Below are 15,335 nucleotides of genomic sequence, written 5' to 3'. Positions count from 1 at the left end.
TTATATTATGCGACAACGATGCACAAAATAAAAACAACTTTAAAATAAATTTGTATATAAACCAAGCAGAACAATATAATTTAGAACAGAATTGATAAAAAGAAAAAAGAAGGTACAGGAAGAAAGAAAAACAGGAAAGAAAGCTAAACATGTCGCACATCTTCGTTTGCTGGGCCACGGCGGTTGCTGTGTTGTACGCGGTGAGTGCGCTCTGTCAAAGTATTGTCTATATATCTATCAATATCGTGTTGTTGAGCTTCATAGCGCGCCAACTGAAGTGGCCGAAGACTTTCCCTGTATTCTTCGTCTAACTGCAGCAGATTCTCTTCCCGTAGACGGATCTGTGCGCGTAGTTCGCGGATGGCTGTCTCATCCTCACGGTTGAGCCGTCGAAGCAAACGCATGCGGTTTTCCATACGGATTTGCGCTGCTTCGTTATCAATGATGACATGGCGGGGTGGTGAGATAGATGGCGGTGGTGACGAGAAAGTACGATTACCGGTTGCTTGCTGCTCTTCATCGTCGTCGTCGTCAATCAGAAACGGATCGGTAACCGTACCAGCAGGTGTAGGTGTTGATGAGGTCATTAATGTGGGCAAAGAAGTGGCAGTGGCGGTGGTGGTGCTTAGGTCGAGGGAAGAATGACGAGGGAGTAACATACCACGGAAGGGGTTTTCTTGAGGCTGTTCAATAAATAGAAGAGAAAGAAATAAGCTTACCCTGACCAAGATTTGCGCTCCTAAAGACTATCTACAATCTATGTATTTGATGTTTACCGGTAGTATTCTGATGAAAGGAGGTCTACATGTTCTGGCAACGTATTTTTCGCGTTGGGCAATTTGCCGATTATGAAAAGCACGCACAATGTGTTTACATACCAAGTATGATGTACTTTCAACAAACGACGGACAATCGCATGTCCAGCGTTGCACCGATGTATACCATGTGCCTTGAACCAGGTTCGGGTTTATGTAGTTTGCACGAAGAAATGCTGCGTTCCATTCTTGGATAAATCCTTTCTCCCAGCGTGTCAGGTTCTGACGAAGCACGATCTCGGTATTGAAACGGTCAATTAGCTTTGGTATATAGCTATGTATAATGACGAATACCAAGAGATCCAATCTAGCACGGTTGTACGTATACATATGATTACGCTTAAGCACTTTCCAGTGTGCTTCGACAAGCATGGTTGTTCTTGACAGTGGGATGCGATCAGGGACAGAGCTAGCTGCCCATGTTATCCACTTGTCAAGCTGGTATAATAGGCGAAACATATAAGCCCATGCATGATGCAGATAATGCATAACACAGTAGTCGTACATCTCCTGGGCGCATTGTTGCCATATATCGTTAGGATTAGCAAATACTTTCCCTATTATATTTAAAACCAAGCAAAAGAATGACAGAAACAGGTGTATAAGTATATCAATGAGTGTTTATACATCTACCTAATATCTCTGCACCACGTGTTATGAATACCTTCAGCCATCATCGGATGACGGCTGTAGTGCCTGCCCACCATCTTCAGCATCTCCTCTCTTCTTGGTTTATCACACATAATGCGATTCAAATCAGTGGTGGCGGACGGTGTGAATTGACGCGAGACAAACGGGAATTGGACCATCGCTTCTTGGACGTCATAGTAAGTGGATGTGGCATTTCTTCTAGAGGAAAGTTTCCTTTCCATAGAATGCTCTATATGCCAAAGACATTGACGTAGACAACGACGACTATCCCATGTCGCCTGGATCGCACTAAGTTGCGCAGCATCACCATCACTAAACATGAACTCTGGTTCTAGTCCCCTTTCTTTGAGCTCTCCCAAAAACCGCTCCAAGGTTTGTGTTTTTGGATGCTCGATTGTGGCGTCTGCATTGCTTGTGTCACAAAGCATATATGCAACAGGGAATCCAGCACCATTCACATTGGCAATGACACCATATAGCTCCATACCAGCACGATTTGTCTTAAAAGTGGAGTCGATATGGTACTCTTCCACATGAACACAACCAGCCAAAGGGGCAAAAAAAGGAGTGACGAAACCCACAGCAACAATACCATCAGCAGTGTCAGAATAAATCTATTTTTTATTCATACAATAAGGCAAAAACACTACGTTTTTCTAATAATCTACTAGAGCAAAAACAGGTCTACAGAAGGTGAGTTCTGTTTTCTGTATTAATCTACTTACCTCCGTATATCCTTGATTTGTATACTGCTGTATCAAGAGCTGGGCGGAAACAAACTGGTCATCGTCTAGCATATACCGCGTACGGAACGTCTAGCCCCACCAGTAGTACACTTGTGCCGCCGTTGCTGCATGATAGCCCCATTCATCGATGATATCATTATGAATATCTGGCGCTGAACGAGTCATTGCACGTGCTGCAATGAAGTCAAGCACCTCACGCGACACACCTTCCGGGCGTGGAGCTGGAGCGGCTGCATGTTGCGATGGATGGCGAACAGTAAGCTCGATCGCTCCTAGATCCCGATCGATCACACCGTGCACAAATCCTTGACAAATGAATGTTTCCATCCGTTGGATGACACGCTGGCGCTCACGAACAGGGATCTAACATATAAAATTAATCCGATTTCAACGAAACTGCACGCAAACACTTTGCCTATCTGTTCCTTTTTATCGAATGCCTTTTTTGACCGGTTGATTAGCTTACCTGATTTTGTATAGCTACAGATTGAACGCATCTTGCGGTGAATGGCTTCACGAAGTGCTGGGTCGCCAGTGTTCATCACATAATATCTGTAGTTGTCACAGAGCTGCACTGCTTCCAACACACGTGTAATTATACGCTGATCTGACCATGTGCGCATTTCATCCTCGTAAACGATGTAGCCCGAAAAAGAGAAGACCTCAGTAACGACATCACCAACTGAATTACGGACAGCAAAGGGATAAAAGTTTCCCAACTCGTCAATGAAGATCATTGAGTCGAGTGAAACTGGCATTCTCGGTGTCTGTCTGTCACGACAGACAATACACGTCCTGTACGGTCTTGTTCTACCGGCAAAAAGGGCAAACGGTTTCGTTTTTCTGCAACCCGTGCAGTAGAGGTCGGGATCACCAAGCAATTGCACAGCTTCAGTAATGGGACCGGCAGCATTGGTAGGGTTGTTTAAAGACATGGCAAAAATTATAGACGCGATGCAAAAAGGGGGGAAAAGGAAGAGGGGGACCCTTGTAAACAAACACCACAGTAAAAGATTAAGAACCACCGAAAAAAACCATGACTGCTCATAACTTTTCTCGGCAAACTAATTAACCGAGATCCCGACTTTATTGTTACGTTTTTTGCTTCGGATAAGTAATTATCCGGTTTTGGTCTGCGTGAATTTTCGTAAACGCCTATAACAGCACTAGCCCTAGCCGTTTCAAGAAAATCACGGAAACGGATTTCGGAAAATAACTTCTCCGAGCGTTTAATCATGTAACCGAATCAAAATCCATTTTTCTCAAAATGGAACCGCAAAATCAGCAACAAACCCAATCCCAAGAAACACCCGAGCAACTTCAACCGAAAAGATATAGTAATTGCAAATCTTATCGCCCTTTGCTAATTTTTGTTGGCAATAGACAAGATTACAACACGTGTAGAAAATGCCATCAAAGCCAAAGTGACGTCGGTAAACCAATCGCAGAGCAGTTACTCCTGACAGTGGACGAAGTACTCGAGCTGATTCCTTCGCGTCAAAATTTGAGGAACGTAGCCGACAGTCTCGAAGATTACAGCCTCGACGCGTAGACGACGATATGTTGGCGTTGTCAGATTCGCAACTTGTGATCAACATCCGGGATTGTATCCAGGCTGTTGACGGATACCATTACTACGAAGCATACCGAACAGAACCACGAAGAAAGTTCGGCTATTCTTTCCTTTTTCGATGCTCGCAAGATTTCCATGTGCAGGATCAAGCTGCCGTTCGTTTACGATTGTATCGGCGTATGCCAACTTTCTTGTGCAATGGCCGCATCAGCGGCATGGTCGGTAGAGTGAATGGTTACTTCCACTTGAACATCGAACACTCCTGTGGGCATGAGGCTGCACCTGCCGTCGAAAATAACGCCGTCCCGCAAAATGTACGTGCATACATCGCTGCAAATGTCATCGACTTGGATGCACAACAGCTGCATCGTAACATTATCCGTCAGTTTCGACAAGAAGCGACAAGAATAACGCAGGGGCAAATGTATTACTGGGAGTGCCAGTCAATCTAAGACCAATATACACTGCACGACACCAATTCAGATCGGCAGAGACGCTCGTCGGCAGAGCCGCTGACAAGGGTGTCCGTAAGGTATGTCAAAATGTCCTAAATAAATATTAATACATGCGAGGATCGTGTATATGTTCACTTCGATGCGTTGAGAAATAGACAAGAACCATCAATATAGAACCAATGAAATTCAATAACCATTAAACAGATTTTCACCTCAGCACAAAACAGTAAGTATTTAAAAATGAGTGGTTATATCAGTAGTTGCACATGTCATGTTACGAAATTAGACAGATACAGAGAAGATATCAGCATGGACACTGCAAGAGAATGAATTTTGATATAAATAGATGGAAAGTTGCTTGGGGCGCGCAAGCTTTCCATGCAGGATTAATTAGATATAACAACTAATGATGCTAACCGTCCAGGGATGGAAGGCTCCATAAAAAAATTATTTGATACATAGTGTACAGAAGCTGAGATAATATAACAGAAAAGGCTACAGTACATAGCGTGCTATTTTATAAAGTGCGCGTGCGGACATGGCAGTGGATATTTATCAATAGAGCTTGATTAGCAGTGTATTCTGGAAAACGTATTTTGGTTCGGTTACATGATTAACCGCTCGGAGAAATTAACTTCCGAAATCCGTTTCCGTGAATTTTTTGAAACGGCTAGGTAGGCGGTCGAACCATAGAAAATCCGGATTATCGGGTCAGATTCCCGTCATGTTCCACCCCCTTTTCATGCATGTGCGTGAAAGAATGCTATTACCAGTTTTTAGTCAAAAGGTTAAGCCCTCGTCGTAATCATCACACCTTATTTCTTTTGTGGTCAAGAATAAATGCTCTCTTCCGCAACTTGACGCATGCTGATCAAGAGGTCTGGATGGATAACATAACTGCGTTATTGGAATCCATGATATACGAACCATTGTGCTTTGTCGCATGGTGCATTGTCGCAGGCCGACTATGATGCCGCCTAAAATAACGTGGAAATACTCTATCGCCACACAATCCGAGCGATGTATGAAGCGCAGGCGCAGAGGCACTACAAAATAGACGCTTTGATTTAGTGCTTCCACATGCCATGCAAATTATTCTACAGGCACCGCATTCAGATATTGAATACCTCTATGCCGGTCATTGTCACAAAGAACAATCCAAACTACATCAAGCTGTCATCGTATACGACCAAGGTCTCCGATATTGTGCTTCTAGTCGTGACGACTTCGTCAATGGCGAAAACAGCAGCAGCGATAATGAAGGAGGAAGTGGAACTATGATTAAGAATAAGCTATTGTTGCTAAGCGGCCGACGAGCTGAAGCCTCTGCAAAGTTGCATTGTTGGATTCCATATTGGATCCATCGACTATCTAATTGCGTTGTCTTTGACGACATATCTGACTATGCAAGAACGGCGTACGTGTTTATATGTATCGCGCTCCACTGTCGTACACTGATATCCAGCTGCATCCCGTTGTGGCGTTCTTTGGAATTCCAAGGCGCAGATAACGATATCAACATAAATAACAGTGACAATAGCATCGAAAGCATTGAGCCTCACATTATACACGTAGCATTCTCAAGGATGTCTGCTCAGCAACTCCAACCGTAATGTAACATCTCAGATAAATAGGGATGATGTAGTCCCTGATAATTGGGTATACGGATAGAGCAGGCGTGTTATACTTCAGAGAGATCATCATTGTAACAACGTACCGTCGCGGGTCGCTTTTACAGGATATAGATTGCATCAAGCTGCGGTGAAGCATGCTTCCCAATCGAATTGCTATGCTAAAGAATGTACTTTTGGAGCTATTGGTTCTTGTTTGAGTTGCTTTGTAAAAGGCGAAAGTTACTGAAGCGACGCTTGTGTAAATTGAATAAATCCTTTAGTGGTTTCAATGGGGTTTGTCCAGATGAATAAATCCGTTAACGATGCTGATGAGCCATTCGCTGAGGGTTCTTCTTCGGTGACTAGTAGCGTTCAATTCAAGTCGTTCGTTTCCAAACGTACTTGCTGTAATTCAGTGTATAATTTTTTTAACCGTTCAACCAGCTTTGTAGCGCTTGATTTCCAGCTTTGACACCATCGAGCTATTTTGTAATCATTGTCATCGTTAGATTGAATGCAACCAATGTTGAGCCTAACACAGCAATTGCACACTTCTCTTTGTTACAGCCCCATTCACAGCTCTTTCTACAAATTTGACAAGCTAGATATTCTGTGCATATCTGGGTTACACATAATCGAAAGGAAAGCATTTGATTAAGCCTGCTCGGTATGTAGTAACAGCGGTGAAAGATATACGTATGCGACGATATATCGGTGACGATAGCAACGAGCTGAAGCTTTTTCAAGTGCGAGCTTCGTATTTGGCAAGCGGATCTTCGCTTACCCACTCAACGAGTCAGTATTCGCATATGTTTATAATTTCACTTGAGCATACCTTATAAACCGCTGGTTGAATGTGAACAATAGAAGACGGTGATTAGATTATTTGAGAGTAACGAATGATATTGAGGATAGTCGATATTAAGAGAAGGACCACTGACAACAATAGCGACGTCGATGTAAATAGCTTAACGGTCCTGATAACCTTTGGTGACTGCAGCATTGTGTACGGTTATGGTTGCACAATTTTAATAAAAAGTAATAGATCGTCCACCCGATAATAGAGAGATGGAAACATCATAAAGACAATCAATTATAATTTGCTAGGGTAACACGCCTTTTTTTCGCTTTCTCTCTTTCCTTTCACTCTTATGTACACACATTAATAGCACTACACTAAATCAACCTCTATCCTCAGAATAAGACCATGACCTTGTCCACGACATTAACTTCATACGCAGCTTTCATTGTAGCCGTACCTCTTTTAGTCCAATGGAACTACTTTCGTCAAATTGTTCTTTACGCCATGAGCATTGGTTTGGGATTGTACGAAATTCCTGCCGACTTTGCCACCATTAGCTTGGGCCTGACTGCTTTGTATACTTACGTGCTTGCCGGCTTCATTGCGGACGTGTCGGAAACCTTGAATGAGAAATATCGACGCGTGTTTGCTGGTATGGCTGAAGGTTCCGAAAAGCTCAAGCAGCTGTTTCCTGGTACGTTTTTTTAAAAAAATAAGGTTTTTTCTTCTTCTAGCGTGTTCCCAAGACTTTTGCTGTGGGGCGGGTTAGTACGTGGCGTTGAACTGATGATCTCTTTTCTCTGTACTGTATCTCTCTCTCTCTCTGCTCCTTTGTTGTCATCAATATAACACAGGATATGCCGTGTCTGCCTATTTGCTCAAAGCCAACACCAATCTCTACTACACACAGTCAAAAGCGTAAGTGGCTACTATGATGAATAAAAAAAGGACAAAACAGTGGTGCATGACTATGAGTGACACATACGCTGCTTTAGATTTTTGTTCCTGCAATCACTGCTGCTCGTGCTCGTGCCATTTTCAGCCAGTTATCCAGGTCTCCAGAAGACACACGCCATCGCTTACCGCTGTGCCCTGGCATGGACACTTGTCTACTCGCTGTTCCCCCGCGAAACGATGCATATGTTGTGGTTAATCTCACAGGTGCTCCAACAGCAATTCTCGTACCACCCTCGCGTCTACTCCGAAGAGTACGTTGTCTAAGGAAGGGATCTATCCAAAGAAGAGGCACTTTATATATCCCAGACTTACTGGCTGCTATTGACTTGTAAATAAATCTGCACATCCAAAAATCATACTCTGATACATATGCACTCGCTGCTTGACAGGAAGGTAGCCATAATAATTACGCCCCAATTAACATGGCTGTTTCTTGGATGATAATATAGACAAGTGTTGCTTAGTGACACCGAGTGCTGACTGGCTCTAGTGAGCAATTGACAGCAGAGTGAGTTGGGTTTCAAGAGCACGGACCAACCAATTATCATTCATCGTACGGATTAAAAGCCGTCCTTATCGCTCTTGTAAACGCGTGTGGGTACGGAAGGGGAGGAGTTGGAAAAAAACAGTTGGGCTGACAGCAGCAGCAGCACATACCTCCCCAAATTACAAGAAGTCCTGCTCATTGATTGGTGTCAGGAAATGATGGATATACGCGGCCCAAAATAAGTATTTTTTTTTTCGCCTTTTTACTTTCATCGTTTTGCATTTTCCTTTACCTTTATTCATTCTTTGCAAGTATAGCTATGAGCTCCACTGCGCTCGCACAAATGGAGGACAATATCCTCCTTCGACTGGAGGCCACAGGTTACGATTCCGATCGCAATAGTGTTATTAGTAATAGTAGCAGTAATGACAATGATCCATTCCGACGATTGGATTTTGTGGGCAGTAATCCGATTCCTGCCTATGGGGCTGTGTCGAACTCAAAGTTCGACTTACTGCCGCAAGGTGTGCAGCTGGCAGAGGACCTACGAGGCGGTTGCGGTGGACGGATATGGGAAGCGGCTACTGTCTTGATTGATTACCTTTTGTGGAAGAACAAGCAGCTCAATGACACCCTATTCAAGGGACAAAAAGTGATTGAGCTTGGCGCTGGTACGGGTTTGGTTGGCCTTGCGGTCGCATTGGGCTGTCCGAGCCTTGATAACATGGTGTTGACCGACCAAATGTAAGGCTTTTTTCCCCCTTATAGTGTAAGTGTGTAGTGAGAATTTTTTTCAAGTAACACTGCTAACTCGACCTTGGTCCATATATGATGCTGAATAGACCCATGATGCGGTTGATGCAACAAAACATCGGGCTCAATAATGTGCAAGATAAAGTAGAAGCAAGCGTTTTGGATTGGGGCGAATTAGAAAAGGTTCCGGAAGCGTGCCGTGCTCCCGACGTGATTTTGGCATCGGACTGTGTCTATCTTGAAGTCGCATTCAAGCCGCTTGTGGATACTCTGCTTGCGCTGGCAGACAAGGACACGGAGATTTACATGAGCTACCGGAAACGGAGGAATGCAGACAAGCGATTCTTCAATATGGCACGGAAACATTTTACCCTGACAGAGGTAACATACATCTTGTTTTGCTCTATGCACATTAAGGTGAAGAAGAGGCTAACGCATGCGGCTATTGTGCTATGCTAGGTTATGGACGATCCTAAACGGAGCATATACACCAGGGACAGACTCAAGCTATACCTTATGAGAAAGAAATAAAATTCCCTTTTTTTACAGGACGTGTTTATTACAACTATTTTAAAAGTTCTTGTGTGCAAAGGGCTGTTGGACAACGATGTGGGCGTTATGCGGATGTGTGAATGAGCGAGTATTTGTTTGCGTGAGAAAAAGAGGTTTTAGGGACTATTAGCAGCTGAAGGGTATTATATTTAGCAAGGCTGCCAGAGGGAGTGAGCAGCACCAGGCATCCAGGTTGGGTTTGAGGTGTGGCCCTGCAAGCACATGTACGTTCGGCCGTGGTACTCGACCTTGTCGCCAGGGGCATACGTGCCGACGGGGTTCCAGCTGTCAGCGCAGTCGCTTTGCTGCTTCTGGTGACAATGACCATGACCATGGCCGCCATCACTTTCGTGATGAGATGAGCCACCACCGTGGTGCTGTTGCTTCTTCTCGTGTTCATGGCGCTTCTTTTGCTCCTCCTCTTGATGACGCTTCTGCTGCTCGAGCTGCTTCTTTTCTTGCTCCAATCGCTGCTTCTCGCGTTCCATACGCTCCTGCTCCTCCTTCTGGCGCTGTTCTTCCTCTTCGCGTTGCTCCTTCTCCTCCTTGCGGTCGTCATACAACTTCTTTCCCAACAGACCTGCGCCAATAGCGAGGGCACCACCGATGGCGACGCCAGCAACGTCTGTGGCAACACCCTTGTTGCGGAGCGACTTGCAGCGCTTCAAATGACCTTCATGCACGTAGGACTGACCCATACCTTGTGGCTGATAGCCCTGCTGGCCAGGCTGAGTCGTGAAAGTGATCTGGACCACACCGATTGAGTTGGACTTGATATCATAGACCTGGAACGAGCTGCTCAAGGGCTGGCCAGGGCGGATCTGGCGGATGGGGATGGCAGCAAAACCGATCAGTTCGTCAGCACCGGTGGATTCCTGGTCCATCACCTCAATGAAAAGGTCGGGAGCACCAGAGTATGGCAAGTTGAAGGTCTGGTTCCATTGGGGAGTCTTGCCTGCATCCTTGTGAGTGAAAGTCTGCTGGTATGACTTGGAGTCGCTGAAGTCATAGGTGAATTGGACATAGGGGTCTTGCTTGCCGAGCTTCTCGACATCCTTGTCCAAGTTGGCGCCGATGAAAGTGACCGACAGGCTGTTGAACGATTGCTGCTGCTGGTATTGATAGGACTGCTGGACCTGGTAAGTAGGCTGCTGGTTGGAAGAGGTTTGCTGGGTGGTGTACCGAACCTCTTCTGAGGTGAAGGAAGACTGCTCCGAAGAGTAAGAGGTCTGCTGGTGGTATGACATTATGTGATTTGAAGAAGAAAGAAGAAAGTGGGCTTTGTGAGCTTTCTTGGCATGAGCTTATTTATATGTGTGTACTTGACGCGTTGAACGTGTTTTTGTGTTGCTGCTGTGTGCTTAATCTTATTTTTGCTGATGCTCCCTCTCTCTCACTCCCTCACCCCCTCTCTCTATATATGCACTAGTGCATATCGCATATAGCTCGCACTTCTCTGAGCTTATGGTAAGAAAATTTCAACGTCGGCGGCTAATCTAGTCCGCAATGCCGTTTCTCCTAATTACTTTCGTTCGGACGGTTGCTAAATAAGGAGCATATACGTTTATTTATATCAATCATAAAAGCCCGCTAAAGAGGTCCCGTCCATCTTTGATCGATCATGGGGGAGAGACCATGGACTCGGAAAAAGCCCCGCAGCTTGTCAATGGAGATTTGGGGGAGGGTAAGACGTAGCTTATGAAAACGCGCATCCGCGCGTGGATTATGGTAGAAAAGGGTCATTATGTCTTGGCCTTTCTTCTTTTTTCGGACAGTTAGCCGAACATACTCGCTCAGCTTAAACCATGCATCCCCTCCCAGTAAAGAGGGGATCAGAGCAGCAGACATACATACATGCATTATATACTACATGTTTCAAAGAAGTGTTTTTATAAAGTTTATATGGTGAGCAAAACTATAATTGCATCCATAGAAAAATGCCCAAAAGCAAACTGTTCCGGTTGTCTGCATGATTGTTATTTGTCAAATGACCCACGATTTGATGAGAACCAACAAGTTTTATTATTTACGATATTTGGAATAGCAATCTATGTTTATTATTACCCAAGCTTTCTTGTTTGAAACTTGTCATTTTGTCACATTACCACTTCAAAGTTATTGAGGAAAGAATATGTATACGACGCGTTCTCGAACATGTATAGGCTACGACGTTGAGCTGTAGAAGGACTCTTTTGTTGTGGCACCGACCGGGTCGGCTGACTTTGAGAGGAATTGTGGCGGCGGCGTCTGTCGTTGTAGTTCGTTGGGATGTTAGTAAGTCTATATCTGAAAAACTGTACACAGAGAACATATTGCATTAACAAAAGGCGTCTATTTCCAGGTAAGAATGAGGAAGGAACGGCGGCCTCTAAAGCGGCCCCCGTATAGAAAACGAGCCACTTGAGGTATACAAAATGTATGCAACTTGGCGTTCAGCAACCTTCCTTTTGCATTCGTTTTCGGGTAAATGTTGTTGTTCTCGATCGATTTTAAGGGTAAAGCAGTGCACATGCAGACGGTATCGTGATATATATGCTTTGACATGTAACAAACAATATTGGAGAGGGAAACAACAGAGGCTAATACGCGTGTTAGATCGCGTATCACGGATTGGTGGTCTCTTTCATTTCCATTTTCACGGGGTGCTCTATTACGCGTGAAGATCTGAGCTGCAGGGTATTCCTTTTCAAAAGATTTAAATTCGTGTATGGATGTAGATCAAATACTGATCTTCACACGCTGGGCGTAATTTACCCTCATGAATTGTGTAGCTGGAAGCAGTATTACCATAGTGATAGTCTCAACCTGTAATGGTGAGTCTAGTTTTGCTTTGTCGCCATGCAATAGATGTTCACAAAATAGTTGAATGCATCGTTTGAAACCCGTGTTACCTTCGGGCTGAGATTATATGTTGCTTCCCTTTCATGCATGAAGGGTTGTACACTGAGATATGTAGTAGAACCGACTATCGTTACCCGTTGTTCAAACTAAAACGACAAAATCACCAGTCCATTCGTACAACACCATCATCTATCACAGCATACGAGAAGATTGATCATTACTACCCCGATCGAAATTGTGCGGATGATGTGATAATAGAAAAACGACCGGGCAACTTTGTGCTACCACTACTGCTCTACGATGGCGGCGTGCAGCAAACATATTAATCTATATCAGTGTATTGACATATGGTCTGGAACCCGGTTGTTTTCCGCTTTAGCGTCTGCAGAAGTGAAGTCGGATGATCAGGTTCGCTCCTGCTGCATGTACATTATGCATACATATACAACCTAAATGGAATGCGGGCTACCTCACTGTGTGTCTTACTTTTTTACGCGGGGGAAAGTTGGATAAAAATACACAGAATAATATGCACACTGGACACATGATATTAGAAATGCAAATACGTATGATATGAACCACAAAATTAAAGTACTAGCTCGACACTGCAGGCCTAACAATACTTAGTTCAGTTCAGAAATGTACCAGGGAATACCAGAGTTTTAGATTTAGCGAACAGAAAAGTGTGTAGAAATGACAAAAGTAGCAGCAATATCGGTAGTACACATGTATAGTAATCAAACTGGGCTCAGGTTAATGGTTAAAAATCAGACCGACGTGAACGAAATTTGAAGTGAAAGCATAATATGCTATGATGTACAGTATTGTGCTTTGTTTATGCTGCAGTTTTGCCTGATGATAGTGTGATTTTCTAGAGAGCGAACTTATCTTCGCTCTTACTGCACCCTCCCTTACGTTTAGCTTTAAAACGGTAAGAAGTGTTGGTAGCGCATGTGCATATGCACAATACAGTATATTAAAAAAAGGATTGATATAATCAGGCAGTCTACAAATATTAGCAAAACAAAATTTACTTTATCTTTTTAGCCACACTTGCAGGTCGCGGTTATTGTTTTTGCTTTCTTTTTACATTTTTCAATAGCTAGCAGTGGTCAACCGATACCTTAATTTATCTTTCTATGTGGCGCTACTGTGTACTAACTAAACGTTTATTATTTGATAGATTATATATGTGTATGCTCTTGTGTGTAGTTTCGGTACCGGGTTTCTGGTACTACTCATGCTACTCCTATGAGCCAATTCTTTACTTTGTATTCTTTTCATCCCTCCAACGTCGGCGTCGCCGCTTTTTACGCTCCGTATCTTCAGTCCCCTTGCAAAATCATCGTCTCAGATTATACAACGTTATCTGTGTTGAGTATAATGCTGTCACCGAAACAGTTATAACAAACAATGAGCGGGGCGCTACCAACAAACGCTACTGATGGTACCAAAGTGCTGCTACTGTTTCTTAGAATAAAAAGCTCCATACAGTGCTTTGAACTCGTCTCGTCGCCCGTTATTAGTGCCAAAGTAAAGCATGGCTTCAAATGTTTAACAAAGTCGTCGTCGACTACTCGCGACAAGGGCAATACCAAATATGGCAACGTCACTCATCAGTTATCCGCTATGTATAACATACCTGGTCGACAAGTTAGCGTTTCTAACTGCGTGTCGACATCTAAACAGCAACAGCTAAACCTCGAGCTTAGTATTCCCTTTACAAGGTGGCAGCAGTAACCAGCAAACACTCTTGTTCTTTTAGCTGTTGCTCCATTTTCTACGTAATTGCCTGGTGTTATATCTGATCTGTCATTTGAATTTTCTTGTAGAGGAGCACAATAAACACCACTGAGAACAACAGAAAATGTGAATTACAATGCTGATGACACTGTATTCCTCTAAAGAGTCAAGCCTGAGCTATTAACATCCGGTCGTCTGCTGTCAAGAATGACGAACACTATACATCTCAATAACTGTATAATGATACGCACCTAGTATCTTTTATTTTCTATTGTTGATTGTTTTCTCATGCTGAATAATAGCAGTAGCAGCTCAAGTGCAGTCATCCCGATCGTCATCGCCTCGCAAACAGCTGTAGCAACAAGGACCATCGGTTAGCTTCAAGTTGAGTGAGCGTGTGACCAGCGATAAATGGCGCAACAACAGTAACGACCACGAACGATACTTTCACGCCTAGTAACCGGGTTTGTTAGCATTTAAAGGCTTAAACGTACGACTGTTTCTTGAATGGCACTTAAATCTACATGCATTTGGTGAAATATTTACTACATGTACTCATAGATACTCACAGATAAACACCTAGGTATAAAACCGACTAGAGCACACAAAATATAGTCAATTTGACGTCTTCACAATATGCTCACATGAAGCTGCCGCTCTTAACGCGGACCCAGATAGCAGGGCTCGCGACAGAAAAGGAATACTTGCTATGATCGATAGATTGAAGCTGCCGTTGGCGCGCTCGAGAAGGGTGGAGAGCTTACTGTTGCCGCTAAACATTGCTCCTATAACTCCATTATGTACTGTAAAAGTCAAACCATCAGGAAATTCATTGAACAACCGACCGCAATCCAGCTCCTCACAGCTCGGAAAGGAGCTTAAGGACACCCTAAATACCTTGGTCGACCTTGGTATCACCGATGCGGTAAGTGAATGATGCTCTCGGCAAAGCTCTTTGAAAGAAAACGTACATATTGCGGCTGGTAGCAGAATGTGTATACGCTTTGGTCGAACATGGAAGTGCACGAGTAATGGAACTACCCACTGATATAACTGTGCCCAGTCACTTGTAGAACATCTGAATCAAATCCGTATATAAGTACAAGACACTCTTGATACCATTGATTACTATATGTTACAACAGATGAGTATCATCTGCACGAGCGGACTGGAAACCCCGTAGGGAAGGCATACTTAAGCAAACAAAGTAAAAGCGTTGATACACACTGCATGCAACAGCGTTGTTCTCGCATAGAAATTCACAGAGCACCGTTTTCTCTTCCATAAGCTCAACCACTTTACAAGCTTGATGCAATGTTTTATATGTACAATAAAAGACTGCAACTC

The 15,335-nt window shown here is 43.8% G+C and overlaps 5 protein-coding genes across 5 annotated transcripts; 4 read left to right on the top strand and 1 right to left on the bottom strand.

The window, feature by feature from the left end:
* Nucleotides 1–3,611: 3,611 nt before the first annotated feature.
* On the top strand, nucleotides 3,612–4,466 carry BDB00DRAFT_197003 (uncharacterized protein). The gene has a single exon (XM_053116433.1). The coding sequence runs from the start codon at nucleotides 3,773–3,775 to the stop codon at nucleotides 4,235–4,237; it is 465 nt and encodes a 154-aa protein (XP_052982140.1). The 5' UTR covers nucleotides 3,612–3,772; the 3' UTR covers nucleotides 4,238–4,466.
* Nucleotides 4,467–5,075: 609 nt separating this feature from the next.
* BDB00DRAFT_812240 (uncharacterized protein) lies at nucleotides 5,076–5,509 on the top strand. Its single transcript, XM_053122689.1, has 2 exons — nucleotides 5,076–5,286; nucleotides 5,368–5,509. Exons 1-2 carry the CDS (start codon nucleotides 5,184–5,186, stop codon nucleotides 5,454–5,456), a joined length of 192 nt encoding a protein of 63 aa, XP_052982139.1. The 5' UTR covers nucleotides 5,076–5,183; the 3' UTR covers nucleotides 5,457–5,509.
* Nucleotides 5,510–6,954: 1,445 nt separating this feature from the next.
* On the top strand, nucleotides 6,955–7,978 carry BDB00DRAFT_812238 (uncharacterized protein). The gene is made up of 3 exons (XM_053122688.1): nucleotides 6,955–7,349; nucleotides 7,510–7,573; nucleotides 7,651–7,978. The coding sequence occupies exons 1-3, from the start codon at nucleotides 7,061–7,063 to the stop codon at nucleotides 7,874–7,876; spliced, it is 579 nt and encodes a 192-aa protein (XP_052982138.1). The 5' UTR covers nucleotides 6,955–7,060; the 3' UTR covers nucleotides 7,877–7,978.
* BDB00DRAFT_812236 (putative methyltransferase-domain-containing protein) lies at nucleotides 7,979–9,389 on the top strand. The gene is made up of 3 exons (XM_053122687.1): nucleotides 7,979–8,843; nucleotides 8,942–9,233; nucleotides 9,312–9,389. The coding sequence occupies exons 1-3, from the start codon at nucleotides 8,419–8,421 to the stop codon at nucleotides 9,381–9,383; spliced, it is 789 nt and encodes a 262-aa protein (XP_052982137.1). The 5' UTR covers nucleotides 7,979–8,418; the 3' UTR covers nucleotides 9,384–9,389.
* Nucleotides 9,390–10,676, bottom strand: BDB00DRAFT_812234 (C2 domain-containing protein). The gene has a single exon (XM_053122686.1). It carries the CDS (start codon nucleotides 10,649–10,651, stop codon nucleotides 9,554–9,556), a length of 1,098 nt encoding a protein of 365 aa, XP_052982136.1. The 5' UTR covers nucleotides 10,652–10,676; the 3' UTR covers nucleotides 9,390–9,553.
* Nucleotides 10,677–15,335: the final 4,659 nt, after the last annotated feature.

The sequence above is a fragment of the Zychaea mexicana genome (assembly GCF_025766255.1).
Source record: "Zychaea mexicana strain RSA 1403 chromosome Unknown BDB00scaffold_18, whole genome shotgun sequence".
In the NCBI taxonomy this organism is placed as follows: domain Eukaryota; kingdom Fungi; phylum Mucoromycota; class Mucoromycetes; order Mucorales; family Lichtheimiaceae; genus Zychaea; species Zychaea mexicana.
The sequence above is the reverse complement of the archived record's forward strand: the minus strand, read 5'-3'. Positions and strand labels throughout refer to the sequence as shown.

Excerpts from the sequence above, each read along its gene's own strand:
- BDB00DRAFT_812234 (XM_053122686.1), bottom strand. The coding sequence starts at position 10,651 with ATGTCATACCACCAGCAGACCTCTTACTCTTCGGAGCAGTCTTCCTTC.
- BDB00DRAFT_812238 (XM_053122688.1), top strand. The coding sequence starts at position 7,061 with ATGACCTTGTCCACGACATTAACTTCATACGCAGCTTTCATTGTAGCC. Across the intron at positions 7,350-7,509 it reads GCTCAAGCAGCTGTTTCCTG|GATATGCCGTGTCTGCCTAT; the intron begins GTACGTTTTTTT and ends AATATAACACAG. Across the intron at positions 7,574-7,650 it reads TACTACACACAGTCAAAAGC|ATTTTTGTTCCTGCAATCAC; the intron begins GTAAGTGGCTAC and ends ACGCTGCTTTAG.
- BDB00DRAFT_812236 (XM_053122687.1), top strand. The coding sequence starts at position 8,419 with ATGAGCTCCACTGCGCTCGCACAAATGGAGGACAATATCCTCCTTCGA. Across the intron at positions 8,844-8,941 it reads ATGGTGTTGACCGACCAAAT|ACCCATGATGCGGTTGATGC; the intron begins GTAAGGCTTTTT and ends GATGCTGAATAG. Across the intron at positions 9,234-9,311 it reads AACATTTTACCCTGACAGAG|GTTATGGACGATCCTAAACG; the intron begins GTAACATACATC and ends GTGCTATGCTAG.
- BDB00DRAFT_197003 (XM_053116433.1), top strand. The coding sequence starts at position 3,773 with ATGTTGGCGTTGTCAGATTCGCAACTTGTGATCAACATCCGGGATTGT.
- BDB00DRAFT_812240 (XM_053122689.1), top strand. The coding sequence starts at position 5,184 with ATGGTGCATTGTCGCAGGCCGACTATGATGCCGCCTAAAATAACGTGG. Across the intron at positions 5,287-5,367 it reads GAAGCGCAGGCGCAGAGGCA|CTCTATGCCGGTCATTGTCA; the intron begins CTACAAAATAGA and ends GATATTGAATAC.